Genomic DNA, 22,804 nt, shown 5'->3' on the forward strand with positions numbered 1-22,804 from the left:
AGACTCAGGTCCCATATACAGGTATTCCAAATCCTTTTCTCTTTCCCAGTTTTTCCCCACATTCAATGTCCATGTCCTCACCATCCACCATTGCCCTTCTAAACTCTTTTGTTTCTATATCCAAATATTTTGAATAGGCCACTTACGAATGATTAAGTCATTTTGAAGTATTATGACACTGTTTTTGTTCAAGACAAACTTCAAATCTGCGGGAAGATTTGCCATTAACCATTTATCAAAATGCAGCACCTGAGAGCGATCTGAGAAGTAAAAACATTGCAGATTAGTGATAAAAATCCAAAGATGATGTGTGCATTGACACCTCCTACAGAAACCAGTGACATCACTATTTATTGTGCATATATATGAAAGACTATACCGTAGGAGTTTTAGTAATGCCAGACACAAATCTTTTTAACTAGACAAGTGGATTCTTGTGTTTCATTAAAGTAACTATAGACCTTTAAACACATTTACTTAAAGCTACTGGAAAGAACAGGCCAGTTAAAACATTTTGCCAGCCCTGTGAAAAAAGTCAGAATGCTCAGAAGCCATGTTTTTCAGCCTATGCAAAACTATCCTAAGTGTCATTACTGCTATAAGGCAGAGGTAATGAAGTGAGGGTGAACAGCACTGCACGCACCTTCGGCAAGCCAAATGTTAGACACATATTAGAATTACTCAACAATTACAATACCAAAAAAACTCCAACACAAAGAAATAGTCTTACTTCTGCTGCACAGCCATGATGTTTGTGCATACTTTCCTCCTACGGACACATGGATGTCAGATCACAATTCTGAAAAACAAATAAAGCTGCTTTTCTATATTCTCTATTCTGCATTTCTACCAATCATGTTGCCTCCCTCTCCCTCCTCCCCCCTTAATGAAGGGAAGTTAGACTAGATGTTCCTTCTTTACAGAGAGGACCTAATGCTGCAGCACTCAGTGTTAGCAGAATCTAGGTCCTGGTCAGTCTTAACTAACAAGGAGCCTATTAACAGTAGCTGAAACATTTACAGACCCTAAACATTTTTGCAAACACTTTTAGGATTAACTTTCTACCATTTTCCCAGCAGCCACACGTATATAGTACATACGTAACCACATTCAAATCAAGAAGATCTCCCAGTCAGGCAGTTACTGCCGAAGTTACAGGCAGCAAACTTCTTCAGGGCAAACGAGTTTCTTACCACCAAACAGTTTTGCCCTCAGAGAAAGACTGGGTAGATGCTTCAGCCGCAAGGCTGGGGACTATCTCTCTCAATATATACGCAGCAGATCCACTATGCCAGACGCTTCTTGCTCTAGGGAAAGCACTTTACAACTCTGCTGCACCTGATATGCTGTTGACAAGACCAAGCTAGTCAGTCATGATCCGGTTGAGATGGAAGTTACCTACCTCTTCCGAAGCTACTTGCAGAAGGAAGGAGATGAGATCCTCAGTTCTCTCTACAATTTTTGCATTATATTCATCTTTCCAAACTTCTAATGCTATGGAATCTGAAGACTTTTTTCTCTATGAGCAGAAATATCCTCCTATGAATTCTGAAATTAAGTTCAGGTAATTTTATTGTCAAATTCTTTACAAGTAATTTATGCTTAATGTTTGCATACACATTTTGATGTAGCTGTTTGCTAAGAAAATATTTATTAGGATTGGAAGTTTAACATAGTAAATCAAACACTTAACATTCACTGGACTTCAAACATAGATATAAAATACCTTACAAAATTTTTCATGGAATTACACAAAGCAAATGCACAGGGTTTGTCTGTTTGTACACTGAATTAATCCCAGCCAAAACCAAAAAATAACTGATAAAAGATCACAAAAAAGGCATGATAAACTGCTTTTTTGTCATTGTACTGCTATGTAAAAAGCCCTTTGTACAAACATTTACTTAATGTTAAAAAAAATTAATTAAAAATGTATGCCATCTAACAGAACTATTGGATTAACAGCTGATTTTTAACTGACTTTACACCATTAAATTCTATTAATAGAGGTACCTTAGTCACTTAGTTTAAAATATGGAGAGTAGAGATAGAAAAAAATTAACCTTTAGTAGTCTTTAATATAAAATGCACTAAATTTTCCAAAATAAGGATATTATGACACACTAGTGCCAATTTATGCTGACAAAAGCTGATATCAGCTTCTTTCTAACTAAAATTCATTTCACAAAACTTTTATATATTACATGAATATTCAAGTAAACTATTTAAACATATTTAAAAATGCAAAAACTGAATTATACAGTGTTTCAGAGAGATGGTTAATTTGGGAATGCTGTCATATCCAACTATATATATTTATAGATATATTTTTTCTTATTTTTAAGACCATCATGATACTACCTGATATTGCAAGAAATCCTTGTCATTAACATTTTATATTTTCAATGTATAACTTCAAAAAAATTATAAGGATTTAACACATCGCTGTGTACTTTTTCATCACTTTCTGTGTACTGTGCGACACTGAATCACACTACTGGCTTCCCTTTGTAAAGTGCTGAATAACAGCCAAATTACATCAGATTTAACTGGAGATGACGGTGTTCAGTGTCTTGCAAAAATTAGCACTAAACTACTATAATCACATAATAAAATAATAATAAAAACCAAGTTCAGCTGAGTAGTGTGTGTGTTCACCAGTGTCAAATTTTTAACAAAACCCTGAAAGACTAAAAAACACTTCTCTTGCAGGCTGCATTCTTTATATCCACCAGCTGCAAGGACATTAAAATATTTTATTAATGATTTAAACACTGGACACCTCCTCTGGTTGAAGGTGAGTTGCTCACTAGTTTTGGTCAAGTGGCTTTTGGGAAACTTTCAGAACAAAATAATCCAGCAACAGGAAACTGGAATGGAAAATGCCAACCATGCACAGTCATATTACTGCAAGAATTGAGTAACACATGCAAGACAAATAAATGGTCAGAACATAGCAAAGTAGCAATGGTTAAGAAGTTAGTAAAGTTTTCACAGTGTTTCATACAGCCTTTTACTTTAACACAAGTGCATCACTTACCACCACTATTGCTCAGACATTTTAAAACATCTCTTGGCCATGCAGATCAGTTTGAGAAGAAAACACAGCAAAATTACACTTTTTAGGCATTTTTAGACATTTAGTACAACTTATAACTTTATTTTTATATTCAGTCTTATCAAACAGATATTTGCAAGATATCATCATTCTAAGTGTTGGGCTTTAACATTCCTTTCCATTTTGTTGGATCCTGAGCGCTAAATGCCCAAAGAACTGGCCCAATATACAAAGCTAGGCTTTGTTCAAATAGCCAAGTTCTTACATAAACAGAAGGCATAGGGAATTTCTTACGGGCACTCCTAAATTTCCTCCTTCCTAACCTTGAGATGATCCTAACCTTGAGATGGTTGAATTTTATTCATTTGTTCACATACATCTTTGCCTCCTGGAAACATTACTCTACTTGGGTGATTTATGAAGAAGCAGAACTAGACTCAAGAAGACCACTGACTTTTTTTCTTTTTTTTTTTTTTTTCTCTGTCCAAGGAACAACATACACATTTTTTCCCCACTTGGCAAATTCTATTTGACGCCACATCACCAGCACTCAACAGTAACTCATAAAAAACAGACTTACTCCACTGTCAGACACAGCAGGGGAAAAATGTCCAGAGGATAAATGGGAGGCTCTTTATCAGATATAATTGCTTGCTCATAAGGAGAGAATCCAGCTTCCCCTTAGTTATTCTTTCATAAATTAATAATTTGTTAAAATCATAGTCACAAGAATTTTAGCTATTACACAAAATTCAAGTTTTAAAAAAAACAAGAATAAATTAGTTACAGCCTTGTAAACAATTGTTCATTTATGTAACGTACTTGGGGGAAAAAAAGTTCCTCTATATAATAAATCAGACAGTACAAGGCACACATCACACTTAAGAATCCAAAGTGATAAAACCAGCAGATGCCTTCATCTTCCTTGTTCGCTGGTGTAATTGTGCTATAGACACTGTAAAAATACGTAGATTTTTGTTTACATTACAGTCATTTGAAAATATTTTATGACTGTGCTTTTTCTGGTAAAATATTTGTGCTATTTTACAGTACAGTAGGATTTGAAGCTCTTGGAATGAATCTTCTCAAATGTTCTCTACAAAGCTGCCAGGGAAAAGGCCCGTTTTTCCATTTCGCTGCAGAGTGCCTTTGAACCAGCCATCCTCACGTTTTTTGTGTACAAAAACAATGTCACCTTCCTTCAGTTCAAGTTCTGCTTCACTCTGAGGAGGATAGGATACCACAACCCTGTACCTGTGTAATTAGGAAAAGACACCTTAATTTAGGTAACTTAGGTTTTTTTTTTTTTTAAAGCAACGCTTTTAAAAATATTTCTGTGCATGTTAAAATTTATCAAAACAGGAAACTGCCTAAAACTGTTTGCTGAGTACATAACAACTTAAAAGTTAAGTACATCTTAAACAGAAAATAACAACAGCAACATAATGAATATAAGTCAATTGAATGCATCTCCTATCAAGTTGGGGTTTTTTTCACCCAGATTCCTGTAAAAATACACAAAATGGTTAAATAACAGGAGAAAATTGTAAAGATATTTATGGATATAAATTTGCAGACTCTTCCAGCCAGCATGACTCAACAATAATCACAGCATTCAGAGCAGTAACTTGGCAAAATTTTACAACTGTATGTTATGCTTAGTATGATGCTATCCCAGGGAAGGATCTTAAGAAAAGGCACAGAACAAAAATAAGCAACTAACAAAATCTATTAACTTGCACTGTTGTTTTAAATTGCTTTTGTTTATCTTATAAGCTTTTCAGGATAGAATGCATGCCATCTTATTTGAACACAGTTGCACAATTTGTGTTCTACCATATTAAAAATAAACATTTTAAAAAGTGTTCAACTCGACAATTTTCTTAAGCACCTGATTAAAAAAAAAAAATCAGTTTTTTCACACTTTTCAAACATGAGCACATTAAAAAGAGCCTACACTCTTCTACCTCTATTTTTAGACACATGTAACACCACTCAATTTCTTCTGTCATAGTTTGAGTTCACATAAACCTAAAATGTAGGTGTTACAGCTCTATAGGTAATTGTGTCAACCTCAGTGTCTAGTTATGCAACCAATAACGTCTGCATGTTGAAATCAAATAGAATCCATGTCTGACTGTAGAATTCAAAAGCTTTTAAGGTTAAGAGCCTTAAATGCAGTGCTAGGAGATCTGTTGGACGAAATCTAATTTCCAGTTAAAATCCACTCATTTCACTTTGCATTGATGCAGATTACATACTACTTAATAGATTTGGGTTATTATTTTAATAATCTTAAAATATTTTCTTATTTTAATAGATTGAGATAATAAATTAACAATCTGATGAAAACACAAAATAACAGTATACTTCTAGCAAAGCATGGAACACCAACTGTAGCTCAATACACATAATAATACAAGTTAATTCTGTAATACCGAAACAGAGAAAGATACTATATTATAGTAGTACATTTTGCTTAAGAACATAAAACCCAAAAATGAAGTCTGTCCATACAGTTAAAAGTATTCAGAAAAGAGTAGCAGCACTGTGTAAATAATTAACGTCTCTTAGGAAATCCATGTATACCAAATCATATTAGGACTTAATCGGTTGTCAAATATTATTTATTAGTGACTTACAAGCTACGACTTTATTTCAGTTATGACAATTCTCAGATTTCAGAGCACTAGAATTATGAGATTCACGCTTCATAGAAGTTACCAAGCCAATTACAAGATTTATTAGTGTACAGCTTCAGAATGCTCCTCATCCAAACTAGGCAGCATGGCAGATGCCACACTAACTTCTGCTGTGGGCAGCTTGGGTTTTAATGCTGACTTAGGGCATAAGAAGCCAACATTTTTAATAGACTGTAAGTTTAATTAAGACTGTAAACTACTTGAGATAAAACAATAGCCTCTACTCAGGCAGGACAAGATAGTAAAGGATAAAGAACTGCAATAAAGCTATGAAGAATTCTACTATCGTAATAAACAGGTTGCTTTCAGGCTGAAAATTAACCAGCACACTAAATAACACACACATAGCACTAGTTTTATGCAAAAGAAAGCCTGTTACAAAAGGAGTTTCAAGAAAGAACCCCTGACTGACTTACCTTGCGTTCTGTCAAATGCTGCCCTGTAAACAACTGACTTGAAACAGGCTCGGCTTTGGTTTCGCATGCTGCCTGTCAGTAACCTCTGCCTTCTCCTGAATGCACAGACCAGTCTGTTCTTGCCCTACCTACTTCTGCTGCTGCCTCCTCAGAGTTCAAACCAACAGCTTTGCAAAAACCCATATTTTCTTTGCCCTCCCTAGGGGATCACCAACTTGTGCAGAAATACTCTTCTCCCGAGCTTCCCATACAGTTTTGAACTCATCAACACTGCAGTAATTCAGCCCTTCTTGTTAACTTTTAAGCTTTCCAAGTATTTCAATACCCATCTTGTAATCTAATGTCTAAAACAAAGCACAAAACTCCTGGTGTTAAAATGCTATTTTACTATATTTTTCCATGCTTAGTGAGAAGAAGCCCATCAGGCGTTGCACGTTTAAATGACACCTCCTTATTTTGTAAAGACAAACCACCAAATTTTATGCCACATTTTACGAATTCTATTTGCCCAAATAGAGCTGACCAGATCCAGACTCATCACACATTCACATAGCTTTCTATTCAGATCAGCTTCGGAACAAAAACTAATTTTCCATTACCCGTTTCATCATGTACAACATATTGCCAAAACTACCGATTCGATGCAGAGTAAAAAGCTTATGCTTCAGCTCCGAAGTTCATTGCCAGGTCCCTGGAGTAAAATAATCACATTTACTAAGCATGACCTATGTTTTGGAAAACAATGTTCATTCCCACATGTTCCAGTCTTCCAAGACACTTCCTTGTTTATCTTTCTATTTAATATTTGCAATGCTTCCAATGTCTGAAGGTCAAATTTGCACATCTTTTGTGGTCACTTAACCTATAATATTTTACATATGCTTCAGCTTCACAGTGTGAATTTTCTTCTTTCTGTTTTCTTTGACTGTCTTACAGTATTTTTGTTAATTTTCAAAATATTAGCCTAATACTTTGTAATCGGCTAGTGATAAAATATTCGTATTATCAAAATAAAGGTACTTCGGCTTCCCAGAAGCAGCCACTATATTTGCCAGTCGTTTCCTGATATTCCTAATGTGTCTGTCTTCACATTTCTCCATTCTGCTTTTCATTTTTAATATTGGCATTTCTCACACTTTTCAGCAGCATGAAAAATTTTATCTTTCATGTGTTTCTCCCTTTCTTCATTGCTGTGTTTCACTAGACACAAAATACCTCCCACCTATTTGCAGTTGATTTTTGGACAATTATCTGTGGTTTTCCTGATCACCAAGTGGATAAAAACATTTTCTCACATGCAGAAAATTTTAGCTGAGGAAAACACGGAAAGTTGGAATTACTATTATCACACAATTTAAATTCAGACTTATTATTCAACTTCTTGCTTTAGTTTCTTTTTCTTACATTCTGACTTTTTACTTTTCAGGTCGCCCATACCCCGCTGCTGTGCAGCTCTCCCGCCTGTGGAGCAGGTGCCTTGACTCCCACAGATAATCAACACCCATGTAACAACTGATTCCCAGCATTTAATTAACAGCACTAAATGCTGCCAGATGCAATAAAACCTGCTGCACTCTAACGCCACTGGCCTGCTCACTGGAAGCAGATGTTACACCAGCCAGTTTGTGGGGAATAAAATGACTTCAGGTCTCTTTACTCACAGAACTGAACTACTGCTGTGCTTCACTGTGACTGGATGAAGGATTCATATGATAGTTTGGGATATGTAGTGATGTGGATTTAGGTTCAACTTCAGGTCTTTAATACCACTGTGGGGTGCTGGCAAGTTTCTTATTACGGTGTTGTATATTTACTGTAAAACTTAAGGCTGTTTGATCAATGTTTCCCTCTAAAAGAGAAAGTTCATGAAAAAAGCTTGAAATATTCTTTTATCTCTTGACATGGAAAAAACTAAAACCCTTAGATAAACAAATTACTCTGATTTAATAGCATAACATAGCTCCCTCTAGGAGCTGCAGGGATTTGGGTCTATCTTTTTAATGAAAAGACGGTGACCCTTGGCCCTGTCAGTGCTGCATCAATACAAGAAATCACAACACCCCAAGACAACTTGTGTCTTGGCTGAAGAATCGGAAGAAACAACTGAACACCACTGAAAAGTCTCAGGTGACAGGAATTCTCCAAACTGGAAGCAAGGCTTGGCTGAAATTTCTTTTTAACTTCTCTGTTCCTTCTGTACAAGGAAGATATGAAGGACCATGGAATACAGTGAGCAAACAGCCTAGTTCACAGGGGAGGAGTGAATATAGGAATGGAAGTAAATTACTGGTCTGCTACAGAGGAGATCTGCAATAGTAAGATAGAAGGGAATGTCATCATCTTCCCTTCCTTTAGAGAAATGACCACCGGTATTAAGTATATATCTGCAAATCCATGCCACAAAGAGCTCATTTGCTATCAAATGAATCAAACGTCCATCCATTTATTCTGTATGACTGGAAACAAGTTCATAATTTTTACTTCCAATTTCCTGTAGAACACACGGGAAAGAAGCGCTCTAAGACAACCTGCAATTCTCGTGAATGAAGAAACAGTGAGACTGGAATAAGAATTTGCTATTGTGTCTTGAAGGAAGCAAGGATTTTGGGGAAAACTCTGTATCCAAAACCGGGAACATTTTCAAGTGCTATCCAGAGTTGAGCCAGCTACTTTGCTCCTAATTCATGCAGAATACTCAGAAGAACCTGACTCCTAAATCCTCTAGTCACCTTTGAAGATAAAACTTGGACACTTATAATTGTACTACAAAGCCAGAGTAAGAACAGAAAGCACACTGCGTCTTTTTCCAAACAGGCTGTAGCCTATGTGACACCTGAGAGCAGAATAATCTTAGCAGGAGATTCCTCTGTTCTTCAGCTTTTTTTTGAGCTTATCCTCATGAACGTTTTCCTCCTCAACCCCAAATTTTCACTGCAGACACTATTGCATCATCAGTGTGTTTCTTACCCACCTCTTCTTACAGACTGATGAAGATTAATTGATGCTTGTAAGTTACTTTGAAGATACTGACTACAATGTAAGTGGTAAGTATCGTTAAGCAACACATTTTAAGCAGTTCGGCCTAAAGAAATGGAAACATCACAAGAGCACATCAGCAGGAAAAGCATTAGCCCTGCCCTGAAAAGGAAAAGAGAACCCAGATGAAATTCTATTTAAATACACTGACCAAAATATAATAATTCTGCATGAATACCACAGAGAGTGATCTTATGGTAGCACTTCTCTGGTAGCAATTACTTAAATAACAGTAAGGATACAGAGATATAGTAAAAAGAATGTTTGAGTATATGTTATTACTAGATCAATAAAAACATACAGCATCGTTTTCTGTAAGTTGTTCTGAGGAAAAAAAAAAATCTCCATCACAGAAGTGAAAAAATTACTTTTTTTGAAGCTACAAATGGCTTTGCACAAATATCTGCTGGTCATGCCAGAATGAATTTGACACTATTTCCACATTCTAAGCATAAAAACATACTACCATGCCAAACAGACTTATAATAATGTGAAAATAAATTATGTTATTCTTAAAGAAGTCTGTCAGTTTTTATTTTCCATCTGCAAGTGTAGACCTACTTCAGAAATTCAGTAGGAAATAGACATTTTCTGCAAGGAAATTGCACAGAAACAGTAATAATCTTTTAAAAACATTGAAGGTAAGTAAAATAAAAGACAAAGTAGAAACATACACTGTCTGGCTCTTAATACATAGACGTAGCTTAAGATCAATGGGCTTCTGGAAATCTAACAGTATGCTGACACGCCATGTGTTAATAGTATCAGAACAAAGCCTACAACAGTCAGCATGAATCAGTTCAGTACTAGAGCTGTTAACATTGCAACTCCACTATTTTTCTGCTGTACACCACAGAATCCTGTAGCTACTGCAGAAATCCTGTAACACTCTTCATGTTGCTTGTCTACTACCAGGAATAATAGAGAGACAGTAGTTAGAAAACTGCCACTTCCTTCACAGTCTGTGCAATCTGCCGAGGACTTGGAAATTTGAAAATAATAGGTGAATGCAAAAGAAAAATGACAGAATTTTAAAGCAACTGCCTGGCCATTTCAGAGTCCAGGTGACTGTGTGTTTTTCAGGCTCACTTGCCATGACACAGAGGCTGCCCTACAGCTGGCTACATGGAGTGCACAGTCACAGGGCATTCAGGTAATAAAAGTATCTTTGCAACATCTCAAGAAATCACATATCATGTCTACCAACAGATAACGATCTCATTCACCGTGTATATAAGTTCGCAATTATGTACTGCTAATAATCTTAAACCTGATATTCATGAATGCAATATTATAATGTGTTTATGTTTTGCAAAATAGGAAGCCTATTTTATCTACCTCCGTTCTCATACCAGGCCTGTGATCACCGTATTAGAGTGTTTATTCATTTCAAAGCCTCAGAGTAACACAAAGAGTAAACAAACATAAACATGAGTGTTGGTTGAAAAGCATATAGAGCATTGTTAAAAAAGAAGTTTTGTTTTGCTATAAAATCTCAGCATTTTTAAGCAGTTCTAATAGACACTGCAAACATCAGAGAGTAGATTTTTTTAATTTTGGTTTTCCTGAGTCTAGCAATGTTGCATAATTTACCTTTCACAGACAAGAGGCCTGGATTCGTTCAGGACTGGACCCAGGGATGAGCACGGCTGCCGAGGCGGCGGCGCGATTGGAATAGAGGAATCCAGGGAACTTGTTTTCCGATGCAGCGCGTCCTGTGCCGGCCCTGAGACCTCGCTGTCGGTGGGACAGGATCCAGCTTTGCTGTGCCCTCCTGCTGACGGAACCTCTGGCCCGACTGCACCTTGCAGGGCTAACTCTGCGGCTGCTTGCTCGGCTTCCAGCGTTGGTGATGCTGGAGGTGACAATCGGGGCTTGCGCTTAGTGGATGCTCCAGAAAGCAGTTTCAGCAAACCTTTTTTTTCTTTCTGTAAACCAAACGTAGTGACTCATTTTAGAACAGAAGTCTCCAGTGAAGAGTCAAACACCTCCTTCTGACAGACGTCATCGCAATCAGACAGGACGCAGTAAATTACGAGGAGATATTAGAGATTGTACACATTACAAAAGATAATTATGAAAACGATAAAAGAGAAAGATAATTATTAAAACTCTGAAGAGAAAAACAGGAAGCCATGTAGACCATAAACTAGCTAAGTCCTTTCTCTTAGTTAAGGCTTACCTTAAAAGCCAAGGCACTGGCCCAAAAGGTTGTCTAGAAAAAGGAGTGAGGAGTTAAGATTCCCACAACAGGAATCTATGAAGTAAAACATTTTGTTAACATGGAAGTTTCTAGGAAGGCATAAAGAGTAATTTCGAACCAAGCAGGGAAAAAAGTCTGCCCTGGAGGCTGCTGTTTAGGTAAGTGTCTTTTATTTATCCTCCCTCAGTAAGGAAGACCTTCATGATTTAACAGAAATTTGCCATAAGGGGAATGTATTGTGTTTTGCTGCTTTGCTAGAGGGAAGAATTGTAAACATACTTTTTGCTTGTCCAGGCAGGAATCCCTGAAGACTATCACTTACCCTGAAGAGAATTATTTAAGTAGCTTTTGTGTTTCTTGTACTTTTTTTAAGGGGTGTGGCAGTGATCTTCTTACCAACCCTTTGACTGAGTGAATTTACTGCTTATGAGAGGTGCCAGATTGTAAGCCCTGGAGACAAAAATAAGCTATTTAACTAAAGAAAGAGAAAAGCATGAGCAATGTGAGATTTTTATTGTAGTTCGAGAATCAGTGGAATTGGTGAACTGTGAATGAAAAATCCTCTGTCCTTCTTCCAAGTCTCCAGTAACTTAAAGCTATTTCAGCAAAGAACTGCTGTCTAGCAAATGTGAAAGAAAAAGAGAAACTCAAATTAACATAGTTCACCTATGTTAGCATCTTTAACCTTAAACTATAAATAAATTTTCTAAAAGCCCTGCCAAAGGGCAGCTCAGTCTGATTTCAGTGGCTATGGCTAAAGTAATTTAAAAACGAAGTTCTGGGTACCTCCATTCAACAATAATCAACAAAAATAATTTAAAAGTGGGTGAGATTCCTGTACAGCCTATGATTCAAACCTTCACAAACTTAATTAAGGAGTGCATGTGGGTAAAAAGTAGTAAGGTAAAGTATAAAACATTTGAGATGTAAAGAAAATTGTCAAAAGGACAAGCAAATCTAACTGCACCACAATTGTAAAATAAAACGAGTTAGAAAGTTGGAGGAATGTTTCTGCCTACAATATAACAGTCACATGGCTTGCTGGGCAGTGAGAGTGAGTTTAGACACAGAGGAAAATACTTCAAATAGAAGGAAGGAAAGCAGAATCACTACAGACTCTACTGATCTACATTTAGAAAAGACAGTTACATGCTGCTTCTCTTTGGCCAATAAACATTGCTGGTAATGTGTTTTTCATAATCTCTCAGTGTGTCTGCTTAATAAGACAAGCAACCTAAAAGAATACTGATTTTCACTAAACATTAGGTTTATTTTACTACACTGAACTTTTTATGTTTCTGCAAGTTCGTAGTGGTTTTTTGGTTGGTTGGTTTGGGGTTTTGGTGGTTGTTGTTGTTGTTTTTGCATTACAGGTTTATTAGTGTACTTAGGGATACTTTACTTACTGGTAACATTTGCTAACCATACAACTTTCTAAAACACTCAGGAAATTGAATGCAGGTAAAGAAAAACAAAATACTTGAAATTCCAACAGTCTAATAGTTCTTCTGAACTTTATTCATTCACCTTTTTTTATTTCTGCTCAAGGCACGAATCTGGTACTCTATTTTAACCCTTCTCCAAGGTCTGCTCTGGATTTTATCCCAAATTATTCTTGTATGGCCAAGAATAAATTTTCCCATAGCTGAAGTCACAAAATGGCTGCCTGAGTTTCAGGTTCAGTCTTAAAAACCTTACCATGCTGCTATTCAGCAAATGTAAGAAAAAAACATATGGCTCTCTTAAAAGTTTGCACAATTAAAATGTGATAATTTGAAGGAGCGATTTTATTCTCTACTCACTTTGCCATCCTTGTCTGCTTTACTGACAGCAGCGTTTCCACTAGCTGCTAAAGCACTCTCTGGAGATGCAGGAGCTCCAGGGTGAGTGTTTACAGTTCTCCCACTAATATCCCCCTCCAAAGATGAAGCAGCAACATTGGGAGAATTCAAAGAAGCTGCTGCACATGCCAGTGGGATGGCTGAGCGGTTCACATTCACAGACGTGACATAAGCAGCAGTATTTGGAAGCTGGGGCTGGAGCTGCTGGGAGGCAACAGAGTGGTGGGGAATGATCACAGCTGCAGGAATAAGGCATGTTGGACTCTGTGCTTGTATGGGTGTGACTGCTGCCGTAGGTCTTTCTTGGCTGTGCGCGGCAACTAGAACAAAAGAATAAAATGTAAGAGAGTTCATTTTTTCACAAGACACACAAAATGAGGCACAGCGACTGCGTTATAGCTAATCAGTCATAAGAAGCTTCCTTTCTACCTTCATCACTTCAATTTATAATACTATAACAACATCTTACACAGCATCAAATTTATCTCACCAGATTAAAGTAGTGGTGTATGCCACACTACTTGCATCAGTATACAACAGAAGAATAACAGCACTGCAACTGTTGTGAAGAAATCCAAGCTGCTAAGTAAAATGCTTCACATACAGATAGAGATGCAAAGTGAAGATTACATTTTAGTTCGTAAGAGCTAAATCCTGGCTGGACCTTGTTTGTTCCTTTTAATTTGCTCTGTAGTTGTCAGAGCACATAAAACAAAGTAGGAACAAACACTCTTTACAGAAGCTGCTAAAAATATAATTGGATTGTTTTCCCTAAACTGTTCACAAAATCCACAACAGATTTAGTTGGTCTTTCAAACAATAAGTACAGTGGCAATTACTGCTATGAGCGGTTTCTCTGAAAACGTAAGCTATTGTCTCTTGGGATGTTTAAATACAGAAGCGGATTTACTCATACCCCTGTGAAATAAAAGCAACATCTACCGTGGAAGTTGGGGAAGACCAGAGAGCTGAATACACTCACCTGGGCTGCAGCCCAGCTGCAAAGTGCAGAGCTCTGCATAAACTAACTTATCCTTCCCATGAAACAACATTGTTATTAACTCTATAGTTATATGGTCAACCATACTCGCTTTTGGGTCATTTCAACAGCTTGGGTATCTCTGCAATACTGGGTGGTATCAAGTGCAGACATCTGACCTGAATAATATGAAGCAAAAGGCAGCATCCCTGTGCTGCACAGCCTCTTTCCTTCAAATACTCTGAAACTTAGTAGCTAAGGAGGGGCAAACCCTATAGCTTGGTGCAAGCACATCTCAAACGTATCAATTCACCCTGATTTTTCACATACTAATTAGACTTTCGGGCTTGTTACAAGTGATATCCTGGAATCAAGCCTCCAGCGCATGTTCTCTTTATTCTGCTCTCAACAAATTCCCCTGGTAATTTGGTTAGATTGCATCAACAGTATATTAGAGAAGACTGACAAAGTTCACTAATTTGATATAACAATCCTACAGTATTACACCCAATTACAATCTCTATGATAAGAAACACAAATTCTTTCTTAAAAAGAAAGCATCATTTAATCCTATGTCTATTCTTTGATATGTAACCTCTTCCCCTGTAGCAGACATTTCCTGAGTACCATGAAGATTTCAAAAAGGAAGACAAAGAGAGCGCAGCGATATTTTTTGGTAAAAAACCAACTATTAACACTGCCTTTTGTTCATGAGACAAAACAGGTTTTCTTACAAGCAGCTGCTATTCTTCAAGATATGTCTACACTTCCATGCAATCGGTGGAGTACAAGCATGGTATAGCTTTCTGGTTTTGTTTTCTTACCCCGATGGAATCCGTAGGAAAAATGCTTCAAGTCACCCCATTTTCATACAGTTCATCCTTTAATGAAATAGGCGGAATATACATTTTCTTCCCAGTTTCTTTCAGTCAAACACTACATAATCCCTCAGTGAGGATCATGTCAAGCGATGTCCTCACTAAGATCATTTGAAGAAGCGCCCTTGAAGTCCTGAGCTAAACTGAAACTGAAGAACAGCCCTGCAAAATGCAGCATTGATCTGTGAAGGCCGATCAAGAGACTAACACTCAGCAAAGGTCCTAGGGAAAACTCCAGATGATCACATTTCAGATGTTGGCTACAAACTTCTCTGTAACATTTGAACATAAAGCAGCCACTATTGCTTCAGGTCTCAGGCCCTTAAAAGGAACAGATCTGTATTTGTGACTGAACAGTACACCTTTACACCACAACCCAGTGCTAAGCTCCCCATGAAGAGAGTGCAGCCCCTTTGATTTTTCCATTTTGGACCTGAAAATTTGGTGGGAAGTATGTTGTTATGTTTTCCAGCTGAATGGAACTGTAAGAGCTTATTCATCTTGACAGCAGTGCAGAGATGCAGGGGCAGAGAGGCCTCTGGAGCCCACAGGAGCTTTCTCCTTTCTGCTGTCACTTGCAAGCTTCCAGGCAGCTCAAAAGAAGAATTTAGAGTGAAACCTCCTGTGCCTGAAAGGCAGAAAAGTACAGATGCTTTGCTTAGTTTCTCTTACCAGCTGCCAATAGCACCTGGTTATCTTCAAAGGTAAAGAATAAAGTTGTTACAAAGGACTATCGCATCTGTTCCAGCCTAAGATCAGGCTGGAGGAAGATGGGGCCAATTAAGGAAATAAAATATTTTAAGATATATGTACATATCCCACCTATCTCCAAAAGGAACCTGGTGCTGACATCTGAACACGCACAGGGTGTTTTAGGAGATGCATGGCTCTGAAGAGGGAGTGGGCTAATTCAGGGATCTTGAGACCATAAGAAACAATCATCCTTAAGGGGATATCAGATAATAACATTTGCATATTTTGCTTTCTCTTCTGCTCTGCCAGTAAGAATCTCATGATAAAAATCTCATGACCCTCTCAGCCAAGGTATCTTAGGCCCCAAACTTAAGGCTGTCAATGGCAACCCTGGGATGGTTTGAAATGGGCTATTTTTTTCTTTTCTTTTGAGGCCCTGGAAGCAATTGGAACAGATTAGGCTCCAGTTGTGTGGTATTTTCCTAGGCTGGCAAATCCACAGAGGAGTGCATGGATTTGGTAAACAAAAACTCTTGAAACGCCACTATCAATATTTTCAGATCTAGGTTTAAATAACAAGAAGGCATGTTTCACTATGATGTGGCCTGCCCCAGACAGTAAAGGCAGAGTTATAACTGTCAGAAATACAGATTTTTATGACAGAGATGGCACAGATCTTGAAGCCAGCATAGTTTTAGTGCTTCAGAGTCAAAGCTGAAAGAAGTTGCAGCCAGGTTTAGAGAACAAACTGGAATGAATGCCTAAGAACCAACCTTGAGCCAGAGCCCCCAAAATGAAGAAGGAATGAATGCTAAAGATCTTCAAAGATGTTAGGAGAGAATTTAAAAGTGAATGCTAAATTAGAGCAATCTGTAGCTGTTATGCAGTTAACACGAAAAAATAAGCTATGACTCAGATGTTCTTATCACTTTTATTACTATATGAATTGCCTATGAGTGGGGAAGCTCAAAGAATGCCCCTATCCCAGATACTGCTGGAATAAAAAAAATTCCACCTAAAGTAATTGCATATAAATTCCCAACAGTAGGAGTATGTACGTACACACAGTTGCTTAGAGGAGAATTATAAAAGATTCAACAATTTAGAGAGATATATGGTCATTTCAGAAAGCATTCAACTCTAAAAAATGACATAAAAACTGCCTTTAAAAAACCCGACACATATTTACATATTCCCTGACTCCAGCCACTTGCCCAGACAGACGCTACAGTTTGTCTACCACCCAGAAAAAGCTTATATATATATATATATATATATATTCTTTTTTTTTTTACCTGTTCTAACTGCATTGCGAGCCTGGTTGACGGTCATTTGTCCTGTCACGTGCATAAGGACCTTGGTTTGTGGACTAGTTTGGATATGCGCTGCAGAAACCACAGCTGTGGGTACTGTGCTGGAGTTCACGGCCACGCCATTCCCCTGGAGCTTCTGAGATGTCCCACTAGCAGTGGAAGGGCTGACCATAGTTACCACTCGTCCTGTTTGGCCAGCAGTAGACACTGGAACTTTTGTTTGTGATGCACTTGTCACCGTCCTGCCAAAATTAAAAGCAAAAACACTAAAACACAACTGAAAAATGAGCTAGCTGCTAAAACCCACAGCTCTTCTATTATGCAATTTTAGCATTAAATATAAGAATAGAATCATTTTAGACTTGAAACTAGGTAAACTGTTTAGACACTTGTATAAACATATACCTTGTAACTGGAGCCACATAATTTCCAGGAAAAACACCAATCTTGCTTGTATGCATGGAAGTTCCCTTGAACCAGCCATCTTGACAGCGTTCAAACACTAAGAACATTTCTCCCTTCCGCAGTTCCAGTTCATCTTCTTTTCGAGGAGTGTAAGGGTATATGGCAACATACCTAAAAGACAAGAAAGTAGATGCAATTGATAAACCTAAGCCATTGAAAACACCACTTGTGTTTTCTGGCAAAAAGTTCAGCCAGAGATGAGAAGGCGTGGCAGAAAAGGCTATGTGTTAGTCGATCCATCGTACTCTTACAATATTAAAACCAAAGTTAAGGCGATATTAAGGGAAACAATGACCATTAAGAATAACCTCCTAACTGCACTTTAATGTAATGTACAATGCTTCTGATAAGATTAAGTTAGTGAACTTAATTAAACAGGTGTTTATCAGCTACAGATCCCAGCATATCCCACTTCTCTCTCCCTACACCTGCTTCTGGTATCTCTTATGCTTTGTAACACGTCAACTTCTTTGTTTTTTTGGAGAGGTGGGGAGCACAGAGAAGTCTTGTTAGTTGGGAGTGGAAGATCAATATCAGAATTACTCTTCAAAGTGCGAAACCGGAATCTCTCTGTGCAACTGCAGTGCCAAAAAAGATACATTACTAGAACTTGAAGTCTATGGGTAAAGTAGCTAGCAGTTATTCACTTGTAAAGGTTATTTCCTTTTTTCCTTCTAAGCGACATTAATGCATAACATAGTGCATCTGAAATCATAGTGAGAGTTCAGAAACATTTTACATTTTTTCTTTTTAAAAAGATATTCTTAGGGGGAAAAAAAAAAGTAAAAATAAACCCAAAGCTCCTGCAGTTGCATGCTGGAATATTCCTAGGGAAGTCTTCAAACAAGATTGCACAATTTCCTATTATCACATTAAAAAGTGATACTATTTTAACCACCACAGCGTTCTATTTTCTGTCACAGTTTGAACATAAGAAAACTGTTTAAACCATTTATATTAAAATGTTTACATAATTATAGATGCAGACCTATGGGAAATAGCATTCTTATAAATCACATTTGCTCAAAAAGAACATACTTTTCACAAGAAGTAATCAATTAGGGCAGATAGGTAGAATACCTTATTTTTTTAAAAAGCAAGCACAATTACTTAAAATGCCAGTCTTTCCCACTCCTCTTTTTATGCCAAAGGTAAAAATGCGGCTTTACAAAACCTGCTCTCGTCAAAATCGTCTCTTGTGCTGCACAGTAATGACAGCATTAACTGTATGCTTCTCCTTTTTGCATTATATTTTTGTTCCTTGTCCACCCAGGAAACTTTGCATTACCTGCAAAAATGCTTTAAAGGCAATATGGGTGCCTGGTAAAGCAAGTCCAAAATATGCTTTAAAGGCAACATATGACACACTAGCAACAAAAGGCTTCACAGGTATATGCTTCAGGGGAGAGCTACAAAGCCACATATTGAAGCTCTATGGGAAAGCAACTGATGTGCTTTAATTGGTGTTCATTAACTTCCCTTTTAGTTAAATCATTCCAAATTTCACTAGTATCCTCATACAGAGCAACCCTTTGAAGATGGAGGATGGGAATAGATGAGATGGGAACTGGCTTAACTGCACTAAGCACAATAATCCATAAGAAGCAGTGTTAAAATGCGTGACACCAAAGGAACAGCCTAAATCCAGATGCACCTGCTACACAAGACGACCGCTCTTTTGGAGTGGGAGGAAACCTGGTGGGAAGATAAAAATAGAGACACAGAACAAAAGCAGTCCTTGCATTATTCAAATGTGTCCTATTAGATGGTTCAGCCACTCCTGAATTTTATTTTTTCTTTTATCATTCTCATTCTCCAAGCTGCACACAAAGAAGTTTCCAAGAAGAAAGATGTTGTCAGCAGCACATGTTAATATACAAAATATTTTTATCCAGAAGAATGATGCACATTTGCTTGTATTACAAGTGTGAAGACAAAATCCTAACTAGCAGCTTTCTGCCTTCATTTCAAATTGCCACCCACTAATTAACTGAACTGTAGAATCTTCAGTCAAATTTCAAATGCAACTTACACAAGCAGTCTGACAATGACATGCTAATATAACAGTCTAAATGAAATACAGCGCTTTCTGTGTTTTGGCATAAGTTATTCCATATGAGAATAGCCTTTTCATTCCATACATAACAGAAAATATTGAATAAATTCACTCCAGAGTTTGCCACTTGTGAGTTATACAGTCTCCACCACTAACTTGAGGATTCTCTCATCTTCTGCATGATAAATACTTTATATTTTTGAAGTGAGTCCTTTCCATACACAGCAATGGCTGATTATATTTACCTAAGACATAAATATCCTTTAGTATGAATGCTGTTAGTGGACATCACCTTTATGTATCTTTTGTTGCTTTTGTTCTGGGTGGTATGCTTGGCTTTCTGGGCATTCTAGCAGAACACAGCCAGCTGGCATGATATAAGCACATGTGAAGTTACTGATCTTATTCCATTTTTCTGACTGGCAAAAAGTGTCAATTTTACTTACACACTTGGACGAGTTTGTGGTCGTAAATGTGCCATTTGGTCAGCTGATCCTGATGGAGGCCTTTGCATTACACCTGCAGACTGCGGTCCAGCAGAAGCCGATGCAATGATCGCAGCAGACAAGAGAGGTGGTGGCGGAAGTGGGGGATTCATATTCTGATTTTATGGGAACAGAAAAAATAGCAACAGACGACCAATATTGTTTGATGAGTTGAATCAGCCGGAAAAAAAAAAAAAAATGTATGATATTCTAAGGAAATGGGAAAAAAACCAGCGGAGTTCAGTATTCTTTTGCCTACTGGTACTATAGAACTGGAGAGTTAGGTTTGTCTGTAACTCTCTTTTTGCAGTTTAAAATCTTGAAGACTTGGCAGCTAATTAAGCAAATGACAAGCAATTTCTCAGCACAGGAAAAACAGAAAGCATTGTTTCTAATTATAACATATTTAGGATAGGACTTGACAAAAATTCAGAAGCCTTCCAGGAGGTAGATTTTGCAACCTACTGCTGACTGTACTTCATTTCAAAACGTGATAGTTTTTGTAACCTGAAGGTGAAACATAATATACAATTCAGCAGCAGTGCACCCAAAACCACCCTTTCTGGGGGAAATTTTCTTTTGATGTATGGGTTAGAAAAGCGAGTGCAATACCAGACTATAGTCACTGAGCTATTGTTACCACTTTCTCCTATTCTTCTAGTTTAAAGAGTTAGCTTTTGAAATTCAGTATTCTAGAGATTGGTAATCTTTAACAAACACCCCAGTAAAAAAAAAAAAAAAAAAAAAAAAAAAAAATCACAGTTCCTTTACAGGCAGATCGTAATGGGGGTCCTGCCTACAGGCTTCTATGCCTTTTGAGAATCAATGGAGCAATTGTTACCTTCTGCTCTGTAAAGCCTCAGACAATTCTTTAGAACCTTGTGTACTGACACTCCTGGGAAAAGTCTCTCACAAAAGGAGAACTTTCCTTCCCCCTTTCCAAAAATAATTATTTGTGTTACGATGCACACCAAAAGAGTAATAAAAAACCTCCAACATTTTTGAATTATTTCAGTTTTACATTTACAACATGATCCTTGACTTAACGCAATCCTTTGATACTGAAACAAAACTCTAAACCATGCCTCTTCAGGTTTAAAAACCACATAACAAAAATATAAATTAATAAAATGTCTTGAAGTACTGCCTGGCTCTTCATCAGCATATAAATGCACAACATTACGTTATCGGTTTGGAAAATATATCATTGAAAGACATTTTAATACCCCTCAAATACCCTACTTCTAAAGGTGGTTGTGGTTTTCCGTTGTTCTTGTTGGGGTTTTTTTGTTTGGTTTTCTAAACAAAATCCTTATAGGAAAATAAGTTTTAGTTCTACACTGTGTGACTATTCCTTCATTGCACTTGGTGACAGTGTTAATAAAAAGGCAGCTCTCAGAACTAGTCTTACGCTGCCAAGACACAGTAAAAAACTGCATAATTAAAAGCTTTCCAATCTAGAAAAAACTGATTAACTCTTACAATTTTTCAGTCAGAATTCATGTTTACTTATCACAGAAATTGCACAGTATATTGTGAAATATTCCTGCTTTGTTTGAAGTTTTTTTCTGATTGTACTTTAACAATTTCATAAGACCAAATAGGCCTCCTGTATCCAACACAAAGCAGAGATGACCTGCTGGAGAAATATCATTGTAAGCTTTGAAACTAATAGTTTAGTTATTTATAAGAATAGCAGTTGCATTTACTTCACATTCCAGATCACTATCCATCTAGCAAACTTTAAAATATATTGATAATTCACACCAAAATACCAACATTTCTCTTTCAGTTGCTTTACAGCAGAAGTTATTTCCCCTTCCCAGTCAGCTTCAACAAATGTCTTAGCTGAATGCAAGCTGAACGTGAGCATCTACCTTTTAGGCAACCTGTCTACAGAATATAAATTCAAATTTTTTTTAGGCATCTAGATTCCTTTATACATGATGGAACCAGTAAATCTCCATTAGGAGACAATTAGCTGGAAACTTTAAAATTAAACCTATCCATGCACAATATCAAGCTTGTCACAATTCCACACTTTGTGCAACTCCAAAGATATAAATGCTGGGCGTTGTATTTTATTCATTTGAACAAAGAATAGACATTGAATTTTTAGCTGCAATAAAGGCATCTTCCCAGCTCTATTTTCTTCTGCTTTATTCAGCTTCTGCTCCCCTCCTTGTGTCTATTACTATGGTAATGAAACCTGCAGTGATCTACAGCCCAATTAAACTCCTGAAGACTTGGCAAGTACTTAGAAATCTAAATAAACTACCTGATAGGCTTTAGAGGACTAATGCTCCTCAGCTTGCACTGCTATAACTTGATAAAATAGATCCAAATGCTCTAGACAAGTTTTCAAGAAGTTTTCTGGCATGCAACCGTTTTTCCAGCTATTGAGAAATACACCTACCTTCAGCACACAAGCTAGTTTTGAGGGTTCCCATATTCGACGTTCTGTGAAAGAATATCTGCAAACCCCATGTGATTTAATAAAATATAATTATCAAAATAAGTAAGAGTATTTTTATTTTAGGTAGTTGATGGGGAAAAACTGAAAGTTTCTATGGCTACTTTTCAGACAAGTGTACTTTCAAGCATATAAACCAGCAAATAAATAATACTTTTTTATTGAAAGATGAAATAGTACATAATTTGATACTCTATTTATGTAAA

At 37.1% G+C, this 22,804-nt stretch overlaps 1 protein-coding gene across 2 annotated transcripts in view; it reads right to left on the reverse strand.

The window, feature by feature from the left end:
* Positions 1 to 2,351: 2,351 nt before the first annotated feature.
* Positions 2,352 to 22,804, reverse strand: part of SH3RF1 (SH3 domain containing ring finger 1) — an 89,168-nt gene continuing 68,715 nt past the window's right edge. The window contains exons 7-13 of one of the 2 annotated variants that reach the window (XR_010606112.1): positions 20,087 to 20,241; positions 17,525 to 17,695; positions 17,102 to 17,361; positions 13,218 to 13,576; positions 10,806 to 11,140; positions 3,639 to 4,312; positions 2,352 to 3,072 (exon numbers count right to left, since the gene is read on the reverse strand). Coding sequence is in view for 1 of the 2 variants with exons in the window: in XM_065633647.1 (XP_065489719.1) it covers positions 4,144 to 4,312; positions 10,806 to 11,140; positions 13,218 to 13,576; positions 17,102 to 17,361; positions 17,525 to 17,695; positions 20,087 to 20,241 (1,449 nt within the window). In the remaining variant the exon portion in view is untranslated. Of the gene's footprint in view, positions 4,313 to 10,805; positions 11,141 to 13,217; positions 13,577 to 17,101; positions 17,362 to 17,524; positions 17,696 to 20,086; positions 20,242 to 22,804 lie in introns of both variants that reach the window. The other variant, XM_065633647.1, reaches the window with a different exon arrangement.

The sequence above is a fragment of the Caloenas nicobarica genome, chromosome 4 (genome assembly GCF_036013445.1).
Source record: "Caloenas nicobarica isolate bCalNic1 chromosome 4, bCalNic1.hap1, whole genome shotgun sequence".
NCBI classification, from domain to species: Eukaryota; Metazoa; Chordata; class Aves; order Columbiformes; family Columbidae; genus Caloenas; species Caloenas nicobarica.